The 19,320-nt window shown below is 49.3% G+C and overlaps 1 protein-coding gene across 3 annotated transcripts in view; it reads right to left on the bottom strand.

Annotated features, from left to right (window-relative positions):
- BID (BH3 interacting domain death agonist) overlaps window positions 1-19,320 on the bottom strand; it is a 436,998-nt gene that overhangs the window by 111,052 nt on the left and 306,626 nt on the right. For all 3 annotated transcript variants that reach the window (XM_078673629.1, XM_078673631.1, XM_078673630.1), the window contains one exon: window positions 6,680-6,819. In XM_078673629.1, coding sequence (XP_078529755.1) covers window positions 6,680-6,819 — 140 coding nt within the window. The remainder of the gene's footprint in view (window positions 1-6,679; window positions 6,820-19,320) is intronic.

The following is a 19,320-nucleotide window of genomic DNA, read 5'->3' as shown; positions in this document are numbered from 1 at the left end:
TAGAATACATAGCAGTCCCTCCATTATCGGCGGCCGCCTGTGCCAGCTGCAGAAGTTTGGAAAAGTGTTTCAAGAACAGCCTGTCCTACAGCTGCTTGCTGTTTTGAGTGCACATCTACACAGTAATGTTTAGTAAATGTATGTGGTGTAGACCATGTGGCTGCTCTACAAATATCTTCCAAAGGAATATTACCCAGGAACGCCATGGAGGCCCCCAACTTGCGGGTGGAGTGGGCTCTGGGGGGGACCGTTAAAGTGCGCTTAGCCTTGTGGAAGCAAATCTGAATACACTTAACGATCCACCTGGCTATCCCTGCTTTGGAAATGGGGTTGCCTTTGTGCTGGGCTGAAAAGGCAACAAAGAGCTGTTGTGTTTTTCTAAAGTCTTTGGTCCTATCAATGTAGTACATCAACGCTCGTTTGACATCAAGAGTGTGGAGCATTCTTTCAGCTACTGTCTCAGGGTTTTGAAAGAACGCGGGCAGTTCAATGGTCTGATTGACATGAAACTGCGAAACCACTTTAGGAAGAAATTTAGGGTTAGTGCGCAGCACCACCCTGTTGGAGTGAATTTGAATGAATGGCTCTTGTACAGTGAGCGCCTGTAGCTCACTAACACGCCGTAGAGACGTGATGGCAATGAGAAAAGCCACTTTCCATGTTAAGAACTGAATCTCACATGAATGCAGAGGCTCAAAAGGTGGGCCCATCAACCTGGTGAGGACCACATTGAGGTTCCATACAGGAGCTGGCGGGGTCCTGGGAGGGATGACCCGTTTCAGCCCTTCTAGGAAGGCTTTAATGGCAGGCACCCTGAAAACAGAGAGATGCTGCCTGTTTTGGAGATAAGCCGCTATGGCGGATAAGTGTATCCAAATGGAAGCATATGCTAGAATGCATTTGTAAAGATGTAACAAATAACAGATGATGTTAGGAATGGATGCATCTAGCGGGTTGATGTGATGTTCTGTACAGTAAATGACAAAACGCTTCCATTTTGCTGCATAGCAGGCCCTAGTGGTGGGCTTTCTTGCCTCCCGGATGATGTCCATGCATTCAGGAGGCAAATTAAGGTAGCCAAACTCTAAGACTTCAGGAGCCAGATCGCCAGATTGAGCTGTTGCGGATCTGGATGCTGAATGTCGCCATGGTTCTGCGTCAAGAGCCTGGGTGTGAGGTGCAGCCTTTGATGCGGTACCACGGAGAGTTCTAGAAACGTGGTGTACCATGGTTGGCGTGCCCACGTTGGAGCAACCAGGATGAGTGTCATCGAGTGTTGCTTTAGCTTTCGTGCCACCAGCGGTATGAGAGGTGCTGGGGGAAAAGCATACGCAAATCTGCCTGACCAGCTCATCCATATTGCATTGCCCTGCGACTGTGGGTGCGGGAACCTGGCGGCAAAGCTTTGGCATTTTGCGTTTTTCCTTGTGGCAAACAGGTCTATCTCTGGATGACCCCACTGCTGGAAGTACGGGCGGAGTACTGATGGATGTAACTCCCACTCGTGCATCTGGTGGCTGTACCTGCTGAGCAGATCCGCCATCTGATTGTCCTTGCCCGGGAGGTGTTCCGCCATGAGGAGGAAGATGTTCCTCTAAATGGCCCACTTCCACACGCTCTGAGCCAGATGAGACAACTGTGGAGAGTGTGTACCTCCCTGCTTTTGGATGTAGTACATGGCCGTCATGTTGTCCGTCCGGACCAACACGACCTTGTTGCACAGATGTACTTTGAAGGACTTTAGTGCCAGGAAGATCGCCATCAGTTCTAGATAGTTGATGTGCATCTTCTTTTGCTGCGGCGTCCATAGTCCCTGCACCGTGTAGTGGAGTACATGAGCTCCCCATCCCTGGAGAGATGCGTCCGTCGTCAGGATAATCTGTGGCACAGGCTCTTGGAACGGTCGGCCCTTGCAAAGGTTGTGTGGATTTCACCAATGCAGAGAGTTGTATGCCCGACCGGTCACCAACACTAGGTCTTTCAACTGTCCTTGAGCCTGAGTCCACTGATGTGCCAAGCATTCTTGGAGCGGACGCATATGCAGCCTCGCGTGCGGGACTATGAAGATGCAGGAGGCCATCATGCCTATCAACTGCATGAACACTCTTGCTGGAAGTGAGTGCTGCGGTCTGAACTTTTGGATTAGCGACTGGATGTTGTCGACCCTCACTGAATTTGGCTGAGCCGTGGCCGCCAGAGTATCTATCAACTGCAAAAAACACAGTTGATGGACAGAATGTAGAACAATGTCATACATTCACCCCAGTACAAGGATCTGGGCCTAAATCCATCGTTTTTTTGCACTCCACACCACCCTGGGTTAGACACTGGCTATATGCAAATCAGCTCTGACCCTGTGCCTCATGGGAACAGTCCAGTCCGAACTACCAAGCCAAGTCTTTCCCAGACCGGAATCAAGCATCCAAGGACCGGTGTCTGGCTATCAGCCTTCATCAGCCTGGATAGCTTGACTCCAGTGGGGTGGAGAGCCTGGGACTCACGTCTGAGCATACCCAGCACACTCGGGGTGAAAATTGCAAAAAACACAGTGGATGGACAGAATGTAGAACAATGTCATACATTCACCCCAGTACAAGGATCTGGGCCTAAATCCATCGTTTTTTTGCACTCCACACCACCCTGGGTTAGACACTGGCTATATGCAAATCAGCTCTGACCCTGTGCCTCATGGGAACAGTCCAGTCCGAACTACCAAGCCAAGTCTTTCCCAGACCGGAATCAAGCATCCAAGGACCGATTTCTGGCTATCAGCCTTCATCAGCCTGGATAGCTTGACTCCAGTGGTGTGGAGAGCCTGGGACTCACGTCTGAGCATACCCAGCACACTCGGGGTGAAAATTGCAAAAAACACAGAGTATCTATCGTCGCGCCCAGATACTGCCGCACATGGGCTGGCTGAAGGTGCGACTTCGGATAGTTCAGTGAGAAGCCCAGACCGTGAAGGTGAATGGTGTGGGACATGTCGGCGGCGCACTGCTGGGCTGACTTTGCCTGAACCAGCCAGTCGTCCAGATAAGGGTAGACATAGACGTTTTGTCTCCTGAGGTGCGCAGCCACTGTCGCCAGACATTTTGTGAACACTCTGGGGGCTGTGGTCAGTCCGAAAGGAAGGACCTTGAATTGATAATGCCGATTCTGAATGGTGAATCTGAGGTATTTCCTGTGTGATGGATGGAGTGGAATGTGAAAGTAAGCATCCTTGAGATCCAAGGCTGCGAGGATGTCTCCCTGATTGAGCAACGGAAGAACCTGCTGCAGTGTTAGCATGTGGAAGTGTTCTGAGAGAATGTACTGGTTTAGGGGCCTGAGGTCCAGAATAGGTCTGAGGGACCCGTCCTTCTTTGGGATTAAGAAGTACAGGGAATACACCCCTGAGCCTTCTTCCTCCACTGGCACGAGCTCAATTGCGCCTTTTTGCAGCATGACAAGAACCTCCTGCTGCAATAAGTGCAAATGCTCTGCGGACATAGGACGGTGCTTTGGTGGTATGTTGGGTGGAGTGGACGTTAGCTCCAAACAATAGCCAAACTGGATAAGTTTCCTGACCCACCTGTCTGTGGTGATGAATTTCCAGACTGGCAGGAACTGCTGGAGTCTCCCCCCGACAGGTGTTGGATTGTCGGGGGGCAGTGACAGGGAGTCACTGTTTGTTGGTGGCGGAGGAACGGGAGTTGTTGTTGCCCCTGCCTCTGCCCATGGCGCTGTTGCCCCGGTATCCTCCTCTATTCTGCTTGGGGTAAGAGGAGTGCGCCCCACCTTTATTGAATTGTGTTTGTTGGGACATCTGGCCTCTGGAAACACCTCTATTGCCTGAGCGACGAAAAGTGCTCCCCCGAAACTGTTGAGACTGGAGGGCCCCCATGGACTTGGCAGTCTCGGTATCCTTCTTTATTTTTTCCAGGGTGGTATCCACCTCTGGACCAAATAATCTGTCAGGGTTTACCGGCTGGTTAAGGATGGTAGTTTGTATTTCCGGCTTAAAACCGGAGATCCTAAGCCATGCTTGACGTCTTAGCATCACACTGGTATTAATTGCCCTGGCTGCAGTGTCCGCAACATCAAGTGCACACTTAATGGAAGCGTTAGAGATGAGCTTCCCTTCCTGGATAAGCATCTCTCCTGCCTCTTTATATTGGTCTGGTAGATGCTGCAACAGGGTCTCTAGTGTGTCGTAGTGTGCCCTGTCGTATCTAGCCAAGAGTGCCTGCGTGTTAGAGATACGCCAGATATTGGCCGCCTGAGCTGCTACTCTCTTTCCTGATGCCTCCAGTACTTTAGATTCTTTGTCTGGGGGAGGAGCTTCACCAGTGGTCTGTGAATTCGCCCTTTTGCGGGCATTAGAAACTACCAGAGAGTCCAATGGCAACTGGCCCTTGATGTAGGTAGGATCGCCAGGTGCCGGTCTGTATTTTTTCTCAATTCTAGGGTTCACTACCCTTGACCGTGTGGGTTCCTTAAAAATGTCCGCAGCATGCTTAAGGACCCCCTTCAGCATTGGAAGAGTCTTTACAGTCTTTTCAGCAGTTGAGAAAGTGTCAAAGAGGAAGTCCACCTCAACTGGGTCAGCATGCATTTCAACGTCGTGGTTTTTAGCTGCCCTCTCAATTAAGGCATTAAATGCCGCAGAATCCTCAGTGGGAGAGGTCTTGACGTTGTACACCTGAGGGTCATGGGCGGTGTGCTGATCCCCTTGGTCACCTGCTACAACCCATGAGTCCTGTTGTTCATCAGGCTCTGTGTTGGTAGGAAAATTGTATTCCTCGTCTTCATCCCCGGCACCCTCTCCATCAGAATAAGTGGGTGAGGGTGTTGCAATTCTTGGAGTCTGAGGCACTATCGGTTCGACCAAGACCGATGATTCCGAAGCAGGCCTTTTGCGCTTTAGAGGAATTGTGTATGACTCCAAAGGCTTCGATGCTGTGATTTTTCTTTTGTAAAGCGTAAGCTTTCCGGTGTAGGCATCGATGAAATGCTCCGACTGCTCCTCTAGTAAGGGCGGACGATGCTTCAAGCTCCCAGCCGTGTGAGTCGGCTTCGACACCACAGAGTCCTTGGGCACCGATCGTGGTGCGAAGGCCTTCGGCGCCACCTTCGGCGGCAACGTGAAGAGGATTGGCGTTGAAGTCTTTGGCGTCGGAACAGATTGCTTCGGGGTGGAAGGCGTCTTCGGTTCCCCCGTAGAAGCCTTGTCCCTAATCCGTATGAGGGAGTCCGAGACCTGCTTCGTAAAGGAAGCGGATGGTTTCGTCGACCCGACAGCCGACCTCGGTCCACCAACATGGGTAGACTCGAGCGTCGATGACCTTGGCTTTTCTGTCCGAGGCGTAGGAGCATCCTCCTTAGGGCCGCTACGATCTCTGTCTGTGGCAGCAGACGTCGACGCCGACGGTATCGGATCGGCGGCCTGTACTACTGGCTTCGGGGCCCCAGTTTTCGGCTCGACGCCCTTGCTTGCCTTCGGCTCGACGCCCTTTTTGGAATTCGGCTCGACGCCCTTCACCAGTTTTGGCACGCCGCCTTTGCCCGTTTTGACCGGGTCGATGGCTTTCTTCGGCTTCGATTGCCCCGACACCTCGGAAGACGACGGTGTCGAAGGGGGAGCAGACGTCTTCGGTTTTGATGGCGCCTCAACCGCTTTTGTTTTTGTCGACACCGATGGTTTCACTTTCGGTTTCGTTTTCAACAATGGCGGCTCCGCCGAAGTGTCCGTAGCCGGGCCGGAAGGCGGGGCCGTGGATGCTGGTATAAGGTCTTGGGTAAGGCCGTGTGGCAATCCCTCGACCTGAGCCTTTGAAATTGTTCGAACGGGGCATAGCTCTTCCTCTGAGCTATCTTCCATGGCCCCATAGGCCTCATTGTCGTCTCCTACCTCGTCGACGACTTCGTCTTGGCCTTCGACATCCGCTTCGTAGTCGTATTCGATGTCCACCGTGGGGGGTGAAATCTGCAACTGAACCTCTTGTTCGTCTGCTTCTTCGTCGTCGAAGATGTCCACCGGTGCCGGGGCCGTGCGCCGGGCCTCGAGGCGCGCCACGCGCCGAAGCCGAATCGTCTTCTTCGAACGAAACCTGGAACAAGCCATACAGTTGGCTTCGTCGTGGTCCGGCGACAGGCACTTGTTGCACACCGGGGGACGTCAATGTGGGGATACTTAGATCCACACATGGGACAGTACTTGAACGGACTCCGTTCCATGCCGTCGAAAGTCTTGCTGCGTCGACTGGGCCTCGATCACCGAAGAGTCACACGACTCCTTGGATATCCGACTCGAACTGAGTTGGAACAGAACCGGGCACCGAATGCAAACAATACCGACGGTTCGAAAAAGGCCTTCGGGCTTCGAAAAAGTTTATGTAGATTCCGAACTGGAGATAACGAAATTACATCCGAACCCAATGGCGGAAAAAAACAATCTGAGGATGGAGTCGATGCCCATGCGCACTGTAGTCCAGGGAAGGAGCCACCTATCTCGTGATACTTCGAAGACTCTTCCAGGACAACAATGTGCAATCATCCGGACCCAACACTAGGCGGCGATCTATGCTATGGATATGAATTCAGCAGCCCACATGCCTCGAACTTGGTTATTTCTATCATTCAATATATAAAATTTGCCAAACTGAGTTTTCAACTTAAAATTACTTCTCATGTTCCTCACCTCTTGTGAAAGATTATCATCCAGAAGAATATTCACTAAATTGTCTACCACTTCTTGCTGTATTCTGCTATCTATCTCGTCCCCCATCAGAGCCAGGCGATGTGCTATTGTAATACATACATCAGCTTCTGAATCTTCAACTAAGGAGGAAAGAAAGGAAATTAGTTCAACTGACTAGACTAATTTCCAAATCACTTCCCACATGCAAGTGATCAATGCAGTTACTTGACAGGTCACATGAAGCTGTGAGTCCACCCCAGTCAACTTTATATTGTACAACTTTAACTATGTAGCTTATTTGCCATTGTTTGCTTTGTTGTGTTCACAGTTAATCAAAGTAGGTCTGTATGGTAAACTCACTGTTGATAAACAAAGATGACAGTCAAATAAATGTCTATTTGTTGAACGTCAAGAGTGACCATTAAAGACAGTTCTAGAATTACAGTCATAAATTATTACTTCTTTTTCCTTTCCCAAACATATCTCATCTGTACATCCTGGATGCACATATACTAGAATAATTGTTCTTTCTTTCTCAAGGTGCTAGCGCCTTTGAAGTCTTTAATGATTTTTATTTTTGCTGTTCTATTTAGGTACTGTACAAATAAAACACTTCCTTCTAAGTTCTAAAATATAAACCTGACAGGATACTGACGTTTATTGCATGTTCTTTCTCCGGGTCAAATCACCAAGCATAAACCTTGACAAATCCTCGCTTCTCTAAGAAGGTGTTGAAGCAGACAGGAGCCTCTGGCAATACTGAGCAGCTCAATAGTAACGAAAGCCCTCGGACATCACTAGGAAGGATAAGTTACTTACCTGTAATCCTAATTCTCTTCCAGGGGTATCCTCATCAAAGTCATAAACACTGAATATTCCCGCCCATGTGCGGGACCCCGGATACAATATAAAAATATATATGTAAAAAACACATATATCTCGCTCCACATATATGTATGTACATATATCATTTTTCTCACACCAATGCAGCTCCACAACTGAGGCTAAAACAATGTAAACACATATACATGCACTGCAATTAGTAAGGAAAGAAAAAACACATTAGGTCAAATAACCCTTGAACTTTGTGTTTTAATGAGTAAGACCACTCATTAATCCTGAAAATTGCTCATAAATAGACATTGTTAGCCCTCAGGCTGCATTGCAAAACAATAGCATAGAAAATGAAACCATTTTCAACAAAAAACTGGCACCGTGCCTTTAAGGCAGCCATGGCCCCAGGCTTCCCATCATGCCTCAGGGCTTGACAGTTAGGTCAGTTGTTCTTTGCATAACCCTGAAGACAGGGCTCAACCACAAGATTGTAATAGTACCGAATCTCAGTTACCTGGGGAGGCGGGTGGGTTGCTTATGACTTTGATGAGGATAACCCTGGAAGAGAACTAGGATTACAGGTAAGTAACTTATCCTTCTCTTCCAGGGGATCCTCATCAATAGTCATAAGCACTGAATAGAATAGCAAGCCCATCAACCCCCTGCAGGTAAATGAGAAGTACATGACCCAACCAAGCCATAACAGCCAATAACTCAGCTGTTAAACAGATTCCTCAGGGAGGCCTGGCCCACCTGTGTATCTGCTCTCGTGTCCGAATTTAGACAGTAATGTCTGGTAAATGTATGGACAGACCTCCAGGTCGCCGCTTTACAAATCTCAGACATGGGCACATTATGCAGGTAAGCTGCCGTGGCAGCTCTACCTCTAGTGTAATGCGCTTTAGGGGTAAACCCCAGAGGTTTCTGCGCCAATTGGTAAGCAAGTTTGATACACGAAACGATCCACCTGGAAATGGAACGTTTCGATGCTGCATGACCAGTTCTGATCGATCCGTAGTTAATAAATAATTGATCAGAATGTCGAATAGACTTGGACCTGTCCAGATAGAACTTTAAAACCCTTTTCAGGTCCAAAGAGTGTAAAGCCCTCTCAGCTGGAGTAGAGGGATTGGGAAAGAAAGTGGGCAGAGAGATCGACTGATTAACATGAAAATCTGACACCACTTTCAGCAGGAAATAGGGGTGCGTTCTGAGCACCACTCTATTCAAATGAAACACTGTATAAGGCTCTTTGGTACAGAGGGCCTGAATCTCGCTCACCCTACGGGCTGACGTAATCGCTACCAAAAAAGCCGCTTTCCAGGAAATATGCTGTAAAGTAGCTTTATGAATGGGCTCAAAAGGAGGGCCCATCAACTTTGATTGTACTAGGTTCAGCTCCCAGGGAGGAGAAGGAGGCTGTACAGGAGGATACACCTTTTTCAGACCTTGCAGGAAATCTTTTACTGCTGGCTACTGGAAAAAAGAGGTTTGTGAAGGTGATCGCCTATAAGCAGTTATAGCGGCTAAATGCACCTTAATGGATTTAAACTTCAAACCTGCCTTAGCCAGGTACAACAAGTATGGAAGAACTGCTTCTTCCTGACTCTTCACCGGATTGTGACCATTCTGCATGCACCACATATAGAACCTCTTCCACTTGCATGCGTAAGAAAGTCTTGTGGAAGGACATCGTGCTTCTCTAAGAATGGACATGCAGTCTTGTGGCAGTCCTAGATGGCCGTACTGAATGACCTCAGGAGCCATGCTGCCAAGTTCAGTGACGGAAGGTTGGGATGGTGAATCCTCCTGTTCATCTTCGATAACAGGTCCGGCCTGCATGGAAGCCTCTTGTGAGGAGACACTGAGAGGTGAAGTAGGTCCGTGTACCACCCTTGCCTCTGCCAGTCGGGGGCAATCAGGATCATTGTTGTGCACGAGTGGGTCAGCTTGCTCACCACCTTTGGGATCAGCGGAAGGGGTGGAAAGGCGTACACAAATTCCCCTGACCAATCGATCAAAAGAGCATTCCCCCTCGTTCTTGGTCGATAGAACCTTGAGGCGAAGCTTGGGCATTTGCTGTTTACGTCGTCCGCGAAGAGATCTATGGAAGGACGACCCCAAGACTGGAAAATGTCTTCTAGCACTTCGTCGTTGAGAACCCAGTCTTCTTTGTCTTCGAAGTGCCGACTTAGTGCGTCCGCCCTCACGTTCTGCTCTCCTGGGAGGTGGACTGCTTGAACAGACAACTTGCGAGCCAGAAGCCAATGCCAGATGCACTGAGCTTCTAGTGATCGAGTCCTTGAGCGGGTTCCTCCCTGCTTGTTCAAATAGTACATCGTAGTGGTGTTGTCCATTTGTACTAGAACCACTTCGTCCTGAAGTGAGGGAAGGAACGCTTTGAGAGCCAGGTGGACTGCTCTCAATTCCAGCAAGTTGATGTGGTAGGTGCTTTCTTTGGACGACCACAGACCCTGCACCTGAAGAGGCCCCATGTGCGCCCCGTAGCCTTGCAACGACGCGTCTGTGATGATCGTTTGTGTAGGAGGAGGTTGATGGAGGAGAACTCCCACTTGCATGTTCTGCTTCTTTGTCCACCACGGGATGGAAGATCGAGCTACCTCCGACAAAGTGATCTGATCGTCCCAGCGATCTGATTGCTGGTCCCATTTGTCCTCCAGATCCTGCTAAAGAAGACGCATCCGAAGTCTGGCGTTCGGTACTAAGAATATGCAGGAAGCCATCGACCCTAAGAGGGAGGCTATCTTTCGCACTTTCTGAGTCCTGTTGCGAAGAACTTGCTGGCACTTGAGCGCTATCGAAAACTGTCTCTCCTCCGAAGGAAACACTTTTCCTACCTCGGAGTCTAGCAGAGCTCCTAGGAAGTGAATCTTCTGAATGGGTTGGGAGACAGACTTCTTGTAGTTGACATGCAGGCCTAGACGTTGACAAAGTTCTATGCATGTCTGGAATTGATTCCTTACATTGTCTGGAGTTGGACCTTTCAACAGCCAATCGTCTAAGTATGGGTATACAAGACTCCCCTGCGGCGTAGAGCTACCGCCACCACTGCGACACACTTCGTGAACACCCTGGGGGCCGACTTCAACCCAAACGGAAGGACTTTGAACTGGTAGTGAGAGGTCCCCACCCGAAATCGAAGGAATCTCCTGTGATCGGGCCGTATCGGGACATGAAAATATGCGTCTTGAAGGTCCACCGAACACATCCAATCCCCCTTCCTAAGATGTGGATAGATTTGGTGAAGCGCCAACATGCAAAATTTTTCTTTTCGTACATGTAGATTGAGTGTTCTCAAGTCCAGAATAGGCCTGTATTCCGCCTTTTGGCCCTTTTTTCTGACCAGAAAATACCTCGAGTATACTCATTTCCCCCTTTGAGCCACCGGCACCCTCTCGATGGCTGATTTCTCGAGGAGTGTCGCTACTTCTTTCTTTAACATTTGTAACTGGTGGCTTGACGTTGACATCGGAGGAACGGGTGGAGGTAGACGATGGAAACGAAGACAGTACCCATTCTGCAGCGTAGACAACACCCATTGGTCTTTCGTAATGGCCTGCCACTCTGTCCTGTGATGTGCAATGCTTCCCCCCACTGGAGTGGACAACGGCGCTGGGGGAAGTGAAGATGCATTGCTTCTGCTGAGGCTTATTGAAGGTGTTGCCTTGGCGCTGATTTCCATTTCCCTTGGAATTGCGTTTGCCTTTATATTGCGATTTTTGTTGGCCTTGCTGGTTCTGGCCCTTCTGCCAGTGAGGGGTTTGAACCCTCTGCTTCGAAGAGCCCTTGTTGTCAGAACGGAACTTCTTCCGGAATTCCTTCTTCTTTTCGAGTCCCACAGCTTTAAGGGTGTCTAACTCCGTTTTCATCCGTTGCATCTCCTCATCAGCACTCGCCCCAAAGAGAGATGCGCCTGAAAAAGGAAGATTTAGTATTCTGGATTGAGCCTCTGGTTTCAATGCTGTAAGGCACAACCATGAGGATCTCCTCGCTGTGATTCCATGCGCATAACCATGCGCAGTCTGCGTTGCTCCATCTGCCGCCGCTCCTATAATCTGATTGGAGACTTGACCGCCCTCCAACAGAATCTCCTCAAAGTCCTTTCTATCTTCCTGAGGAAGTTTTTCAGAAAACCTCTGAAGTGAGTCCCACAGAGATCTGTCATATCTGCCCAGAAGAGCTTCCGCATTGGAGACTTTGAGGAAAGAAGCTGAGGTGTTACAAACTCTTCTCCCCCATGAGTCTTGTACCTTGCTGTCCTTATCCGGCGGTACCTTGGATGAGGAGGACACCGCATTGGATTTTCGAGCCGCCGCAATGATTACTGAATCTGGCGGGGGATCGGACTTGAGGAACAGAGGATCCTCTTCAGGAGGACGATATTTCTTGAGAATCCTCGCTGGGACTGACTTCACCGTCGCCAGAGTCAGGAAGACCTCATTTACTGTATCCATTATACCCGGGACCATCGGCAATAAGGGTTTGGGTGCCGTACTGTGCTGCAGGGTGTAGGAGAGTGGGGTCTGCAATCCTATGGTCACCCCAGATTTTTGCTTTTTGCTTCACTGGTTTACGACTTTCCCTGGCTGTGGGCCTGCTAATCAGACCCACAGCCTAGCTGTTCTCTCTCTAAATTGACAACCATGTACTTTAAGTGCATTTACCAATTGGTACTGGGCCACCTTATCAGTCCCTGTACAGTATACCTTAGGTATCCAGGGCATAGGTGTACCCAGGGCCTACCAGGGGCTGAAGCATGTATTATGCCACCCCTGGCTGGCCATCTAAAACTGACACAACTGGCTGCACGACAGCTGGGGCAAGGTGGTGTAATCACCCTTTGCTGTAGATATAGTTTACCTATATCTAAACCTAAAATGGACACATATCCTCCTATCAGTCACTCCTATGGCAGGCCTTAACAATCCTGAAGGCAGAGTGCTTGGAATTATGTGAGATGGTGCTCTGGCATGAGCTGATCCCGTCTGCACCTTGCGGAACCAAGTCCTAATAGCTGTTCCATGATAACGCTATACCATATACTCTTAAGTGCATTATCAACCTCGCGGTTAAATGGCAACTCTGGTATAACATTATCAAAACATGTCGAGTAAGGTGTCATACTAATTGGAATACTACCCCCTCGCCAATTCTGGCGACGGGGGTAGCATTCCACCCTTCTAGAGGGGCACGACATATATGTAACTGTGAACCCCGGTTAAAACTAACTCGAGCCTTGGCATCACAAAATGGATGCTGCCACCACAGACACAAGTCTGACCGCCTGCTGCTGGGAGTCCTTCCAGTGAGGGCGGCTTGGACAAAGGGTTTCCTGCCTTAGGAGGTGCCAGCACCACCCCAGACAGGATTTTGTGTATTGGGTAGGATAGGCCTGAAAAGAATGAGACATGCCTGGGGCACACAAGGTGCCCTGTGCATACACCGGTTCAAACCAGTTGCTGGGGCATCCCTGCCCCAGCTCTGGCGCGAAAACCGGACAAAGGATAGGGGGTGTAACCACCCCCCTTCCTGGTCCCACCCAGGGGAGGGACCTAGTCAGTAGTGCAGCCCCCTTTAGCAGGATAAAGGTAGGAGCTGGTCCCATTCCAAATTAGATTATCCTGAACAACTTTGTAAGAAGAAACTCTGGACTTCGACGTTCTGCTCCACAGAAGACTGAAGAATCTCCCTTAGGGCAAGGAGTGTCCACCCTGCAACTGCAGGCACCATCAGCGTCCAGCGGCTTCACTTTGTTGTCTTCCCTCGAGGATCCAGACTTCAGAGCCCGACGAGACCCGGATTCCCAGACCTCTCCGACCTCAACCTACATCTGCAGCACAGCTGAGATCCGTGGGTGCGACGAGACACGTGGGACCGGCCATCTTGAACGAACCTGCACTTCGCTTCCAGCACGACTCCCGAGGTAAACTCGACCAAGTGCTTTGGGGACTGAGAAGCCCCAGCCCCGAGCAGCTCCTGCACCGAAGATCAGCCCTCCAGCATCCACGAGATCTGCGTGGGGCCCTTCTGCTTGTTTGGTGCTCGACGCATTGTCTGGTCACTTGCTGGCTGGCTAGTGGCCTCCTAGACGACGAACCTTGAAATCTTTGCTGCTGGTCTGGTTGCTCCAGACTGGCCCTTGCTCCCTTCCAAAAGAGGGGCACCCCGGACTCTCCTAGTCCGCACCAAATGCTTTTTCCACTCACCGCGTGGGTTGCCTCTGCCAAGGCCTGTTGACGCCGATTCGGGATCCAACACCGCCGACAGCCAGAGCCTGCGTGGGACAGCTCGTGCCTCCATCCTGGTCATCGAAGACACCTCCTGGTCCACGTGGCTGCAGAGTCAAGCGTCCACTCTTTACCTGATCACGATGACGACATCTGGTTCCTTCCTGGTTCCACTCCAGTCACTGGCTAGTGACTGTGAACATTGTCCCCTCTGCTTTCAGGTCTTCTTCTTCACCGATCTACCCCTGGATCGCACCGGACATCTTCCTCCTGGTCGCCTGCAGCATCTTTTCTTTCAGGCTCCATTGACTTCAACGCGAGAACCCGACACGACTTCGCACCTATGCACCCGCAGCCCGTGGGTGAGGTAACGAGAGCATTTCGGTGCTCAAGTGTAGCTTGACTCTCCTAGTGTCCAGTTCCACAGTCGTTTTAGTCCTACCTAGTCAGGATTGTCCGTACTTACCTTCTCTTTGAACTGTACTGTCCATAGACGTTGTTACGCATCCCGCGTGTGAGTTCACACTCTGCACCCGCGTCCCGTGGGCCTCCTATTACTTACCTAAGGTTAGGATAGCGTAGTCCCAGCGGTCCTGCAGCCTCTGGACAGCTCCATTTCTTCCATTGACTCTCACATTCCATTCCATTAGTATAGTATATGGTTTGCCGTGCCCCTAGGGCACCATTGTAATTTTGTGCAACTTGTCGTATTTTTCTTAAGAGACTGCCATGTGCTTAGCCCTCTGACCTCATAAAGAGTTCAGAGGTGTTTGTTATTAATAAATATACTGTTTATTTTCATAACAACCTGTGTGGTGTCCTTTCATCTGGTATTCAAGGGGTTATATTGTGGTAAAACAGCTGGCTTCACATGCCAAAAGAGTTTAGCCTAAGACTGCTTTGTCCATGCTACCATTAGGATAGCTGGTCTATAAGGTTGACTTACAACCAATCACCATAAGGGTTGTTTGAACTGATACAAGGTGATCACTAGAACTAGTGAACATCATATATCAGGCCAACTTCTCACATTGGTGTGCAGCGGTTGGGATTTGAGCTTGCTGTTGTTTTTACCACGTATAATCTTGAAATATCATTTGAAAGATCACATAAGGTACTATAGGTACATATAACAAGCTTAGAAATACTCTGAGTTCTACTGACCTGCTGTTGTAGTACAAAGGGCCTAGCACACCCTGACTACAACTCTTAGCAAGGGATCAGTAGGAAAACCCATAGTGTAGGTAGGTGCATCACTTACACCTCACTAGAAAGCATGTCTACCCATGGAGAGACTTCAGAGACTCCCCTAGTGGTTAGTGACCCTCCACAGGTCCTTTCCAGATATGCAGCTCTCAGTTTTAAGGAGATGAGACAATTGTGTACCTCCAGGAAATTGAAACAGGGTTCTAACCCTACCACTCCTTTTTGGTTAGGTCTCTTAGAGACATATGATGCTAGAAAGGCTTCTAACACAGATGGGAGCATGCCAGCCTAAGAAGGTACTCGTGGTGATCCAGACCTCCCTGAAACAGATGATTTATTATTATATATTTTTTGTTTGCATGGGGAGATGAATTGATTTGCCCAGAATCACAGGATTTTATTCTGACCTGAGACTAAAAACCCATCTCCAAAATCGACAGCTCGAGCATTAAGCCACAACCCCAACCACAAGAGAGGAAGCATTTTCATTATTATATACAACTTGATGCAAAAAACAACTATTGATAAAGCCAATAGTCTTGGCCAGGGCTCGAGTCGGGGTACCACGCAGGTGGACGGCGTCCCCCCAATTATTTTACCGGGAGCTCGATAACTGGAGCAAATGGAGTCACACATTCACTCTTTGGCCTCTCTGGAGCGAGATCGGAGCCCATTCAGAGCGCTGCTCACGCACTGGCTTCTCTGATGCAATCGCATTTAAGGGGTGAGTGAGGGGAGGCAATGAGTATGATGGTGCAAGCCACCTTTGGTGACATCACTTCCTGTTGTGACGTCAGCGTCCCCCCACTTCTTTTTTTAGGACTTGTGCCCTGGTCTTGGATTCTTGTAGGTATAATGTTACTTGTATTATATATCTGGACGCAATGACAGAGGCAGCAAAGTATCAGTAGTGTGGCACACTATACGATGCACTCATTTTTAGCTTAATTGCTTTGAAGCCACACCCTTAATTGCATTGGTTACGCCCCATTGAAATATCCCTGAGTATTTTCATCCCACTTAAAGCCCTGGTCTACAAACGCGGTCACGTTCCTTGCGCACATAGCCTTGGCTGCAGCGCACAGAGATCTTACTCTGCCGCACACAGAGGAAAATAATTAGAGGGAACATTGCTGAACAGTACAGGTTAATGTTCAGAGACACCCAGAAAACTCAGGCTCAAGATTGGACTGACTTTGTTGATTGTGCCACTAAGGCTTTGGAGGGCTGGTTACTGGGAAGTAAAGTTACTGATTACACAGGATTGTATAATCTAATTATGAGAGAGCAAATCTTAAATAATTGTCAGAACCAGTTGTTGCATCAGCACTTGATTGACTCAGATCTGACCTCTCCCCAAGAATTGGGAAAGAAGGCAGACAGATGGGTCAGGACAAGGGTCAAGCAGCAGAACCAGAACCAGGGTGGTGGCCAGAAGAAAGCAGACCAGAAGGGTAATGAGAACAAGCAAAATGACCAGAAGACTTCAACAGGGCCCCAACAACCTAAGGAGGGTGGGTCCCAAAATTCCCAAAAGAAGAAGAATGATGGTCCAAAGAAACCATGGTGTCAATACTGTAAAAGTAAAACTCACTGGTTTAGTGAGTGCACCAAGAGAGGCCAAACTCCTACCACTACTGTCCCTAAGACACCTGCACCCCCTAGTACAGTTAGTAGTGGTAGTGTACCTCCCAAGGCTATAGTTGGGTTAACCCTGGGAACTGAGATGGGTTCTGACTTAGTCAGAATACCTACTCAGGCAGTTCTTGTTTGTACTGGGGACATGGATATGACCCCTACTGTAAGTCCTAGTACTCTGGGCAAATACAGACAAACGCCTTTAATTAATGGAAAAATGGCTCAGGCCTACAGGGACACATGTGCCAGTGTCACTATGGTGACACCAACATTTGTGGACCCTGACCAGATCATGCTAGGTTCAGATTACCTAGTGACCAATGCTAGCAATGTCACTACCAATGACAGTATGGCAGTTGTTAATTTCTCCTGGGGAGGGGTAACTGGCCTCAAAAGGGTTGTAGTTAGTTCAGACCTCCCAGTAGATTGTCTTTTGGGCAATGATTTGGAATCCTCACTGTGGTCAGATGTGGAGTAAAGGACTCATGTAGAAATGCTAGGTCTCTCCTCACATGTCCTTGCTGTGACTAGGTCACATGCCAAGAAATGCCCAGCTGAACAAGTGCTGGATCCTGGAAGAATGGACCAGACACTACCCAAGAGAAGGAATGGTAGGGTTAAGGCAGAGCCTTCCCCCCAGCCTCAGGTTGAGGATCAGCCCTCTCAGGGGGCTGACCCAGAGACCCCAGAAGGAACTGTCCTAGAAGAGCTTGAACCTGATCAGGTTGAGTTTCTTGGGACAGGGGGACCTTCCAGGGCAGACTTGAGGCAGGCCCAATTAGACTGTTCCTCTCTTGAACCCCTCAGACAGCAGGCTGCTGCTGAGGCTGCAGGGAATGCTACAGGTGCCCATAAGGTATATTGGGAAGATGGACTCCTATACTCTGAGGCAAGAGACCCAAAGCCTGGTGCTACCAGGAGGCTGGTCATCCCCTTGTCTCTTAGAGGTTTCCTTCTCACCTTAGCCCATGAGATTCCCCTTGCAGGTCACTTAGGCCAGAACAAGACTTGGGACAGGCTTGACACTGGCCTAATATGTCTGAAGACACTAAAGAGTTTTGTCGCTCATGTGTCACCTGTCAAGCCAGTGGCAAATCAGGTGGCACAACAAAGGCCCCCCTCATACCACTACCTGTGGTGGGGGTACCCTTTGAAAGAGTGGGGATAGACATTGTTGGACCAATGGACCCCCCAACAGCATCTGGGCACAGATTTATACTGGTGATAGTGGATCATGCCACCAGGTAACCAGAAGCTATTCCCCTTAGGACCACTACAGCTCCTGTTGTGGCCAGGGCCCTACTTGCAGTTTTTACTAGAGTGGGGTTTTCTAAGGAGGTTGTCTCTGACAGAGTTGCAAACTTCATGTCAGGATACTTGACTGCAATGTGGAAGGAATGTGGTGTAAACTACAAATTCACCACACCCTATCACCCGCAGTGCAATGGGCTTGTTGAGAGATTCAACAAGACCCTCAAAGGGATGATAAAAGGGTTACCTGAAAAGCTTAGGCGAAGATGGGACATCCTTTTACCCTGCCTCCTGTTTGCTTACAGAGAGGTCCCACAGAAGGGGGTTGGCTACAGCCCTTTTGAGCGTCTGTTTGGGCATCCTGTAAGAGGACCCCTATGTCTTGTGAAGGAAGGATGGGAGTTACCTCTGAAAAAGCCTACACTTGACATAGTGGACTATGTACTTGGTCTCCGCTCCAGGATGGCAGAGTACATGGAGAAGGCATCCAGAAACCTTGAGGCCAGCCAAGAACTTCAAAAAGCTTGGCATGACTAAAAGGCTGTCCTAACTGTGTATCATGCAGGACAGAAGGTGTGGGTGTTGGAGCCAGTGGCCCCAGCAGCTCTCCAAGACAAATGGTCTGGACCCCATACCATCATTGAGCAAAAGGGAGAGGTCACCTACTTGGTAGACATGGGAACTCCCAGGAGCCCCCACAGGGTGCTTCATGGCTCAAGGCATTTGTCTACAGGGAGGACATGGGCTTGCTCATGGCCACAGACGAGGGGCAGGAGGAAGAGAGTGACCCTCTCCCAGACCTGCTCACTCAGAACCCTGATGATGGATCAGTAGATGGTGTAGTCTTTTCTGACAGCCTCCCTGAACATCAACAAGAGGATTGTAAACAGGTTCTTCAATCCTTCAGGCAAATGTTTTCACTGACCCCCAGTCAGACAAACCGGTGCACCCATGAGGTGGACACTGGTGACAGTCTGCCTGTCAAGAGTAAAATCTACAGGCAACTTGACCACGTCAGGGACTGCATAAAGAAGGAAGTCCAAAAGATGTTGGAATTGGGAGTCATTGAACCCTCAGAGAGCCCTTGGGCTAGTCCTGTAGTTCTAGTGCCTAAACCTCACACCCAGGATGGTAAGAGAGAGATGAGGTTTTGTGTAGACTACAGGGGTCTCAATGCTGTCACTAAGACAGATGCCCATCCAATACCTAGGGCAGATGAACTAATAGACAAGTTGGCTTCTGCAACTTTCTTAAGTACATTTGACCTAACAGCTGGTTATTGGCAGATCAGGTTAGCTGAGGATGCCAAGGCCAAAACAGCATTTTCTACCCCAGGAGGTCATTACCAATTTGTGGTGATGCCCTTTGGTTTGAAAAATGCACCTGCCACTTTTCAAAGGTTGGTGAACCAAGTTCTCACTGGGTTGGATGACTTTTGTGCAGCATATCTAGATGATATTGCTG

This window comes from Lissotriton helveticus, chromosome 1_1, assembly GCF_964261635.1.
Source record: "Lissotriton helveticus chromosome 1_1, aLisHel1.1, whole genome shotgun sequence".
NCBI lineage: Eukaryota > Metazoa > Chordata > Amphibia > Caudata > Salamandridae > Lissotriton > Lissotriton helveticus.
The sequence above is the reverse complement of the archived record's forward strand: the minus strand, read 5'-3'. Positions and strand labels throughout refer to the sequence as shown.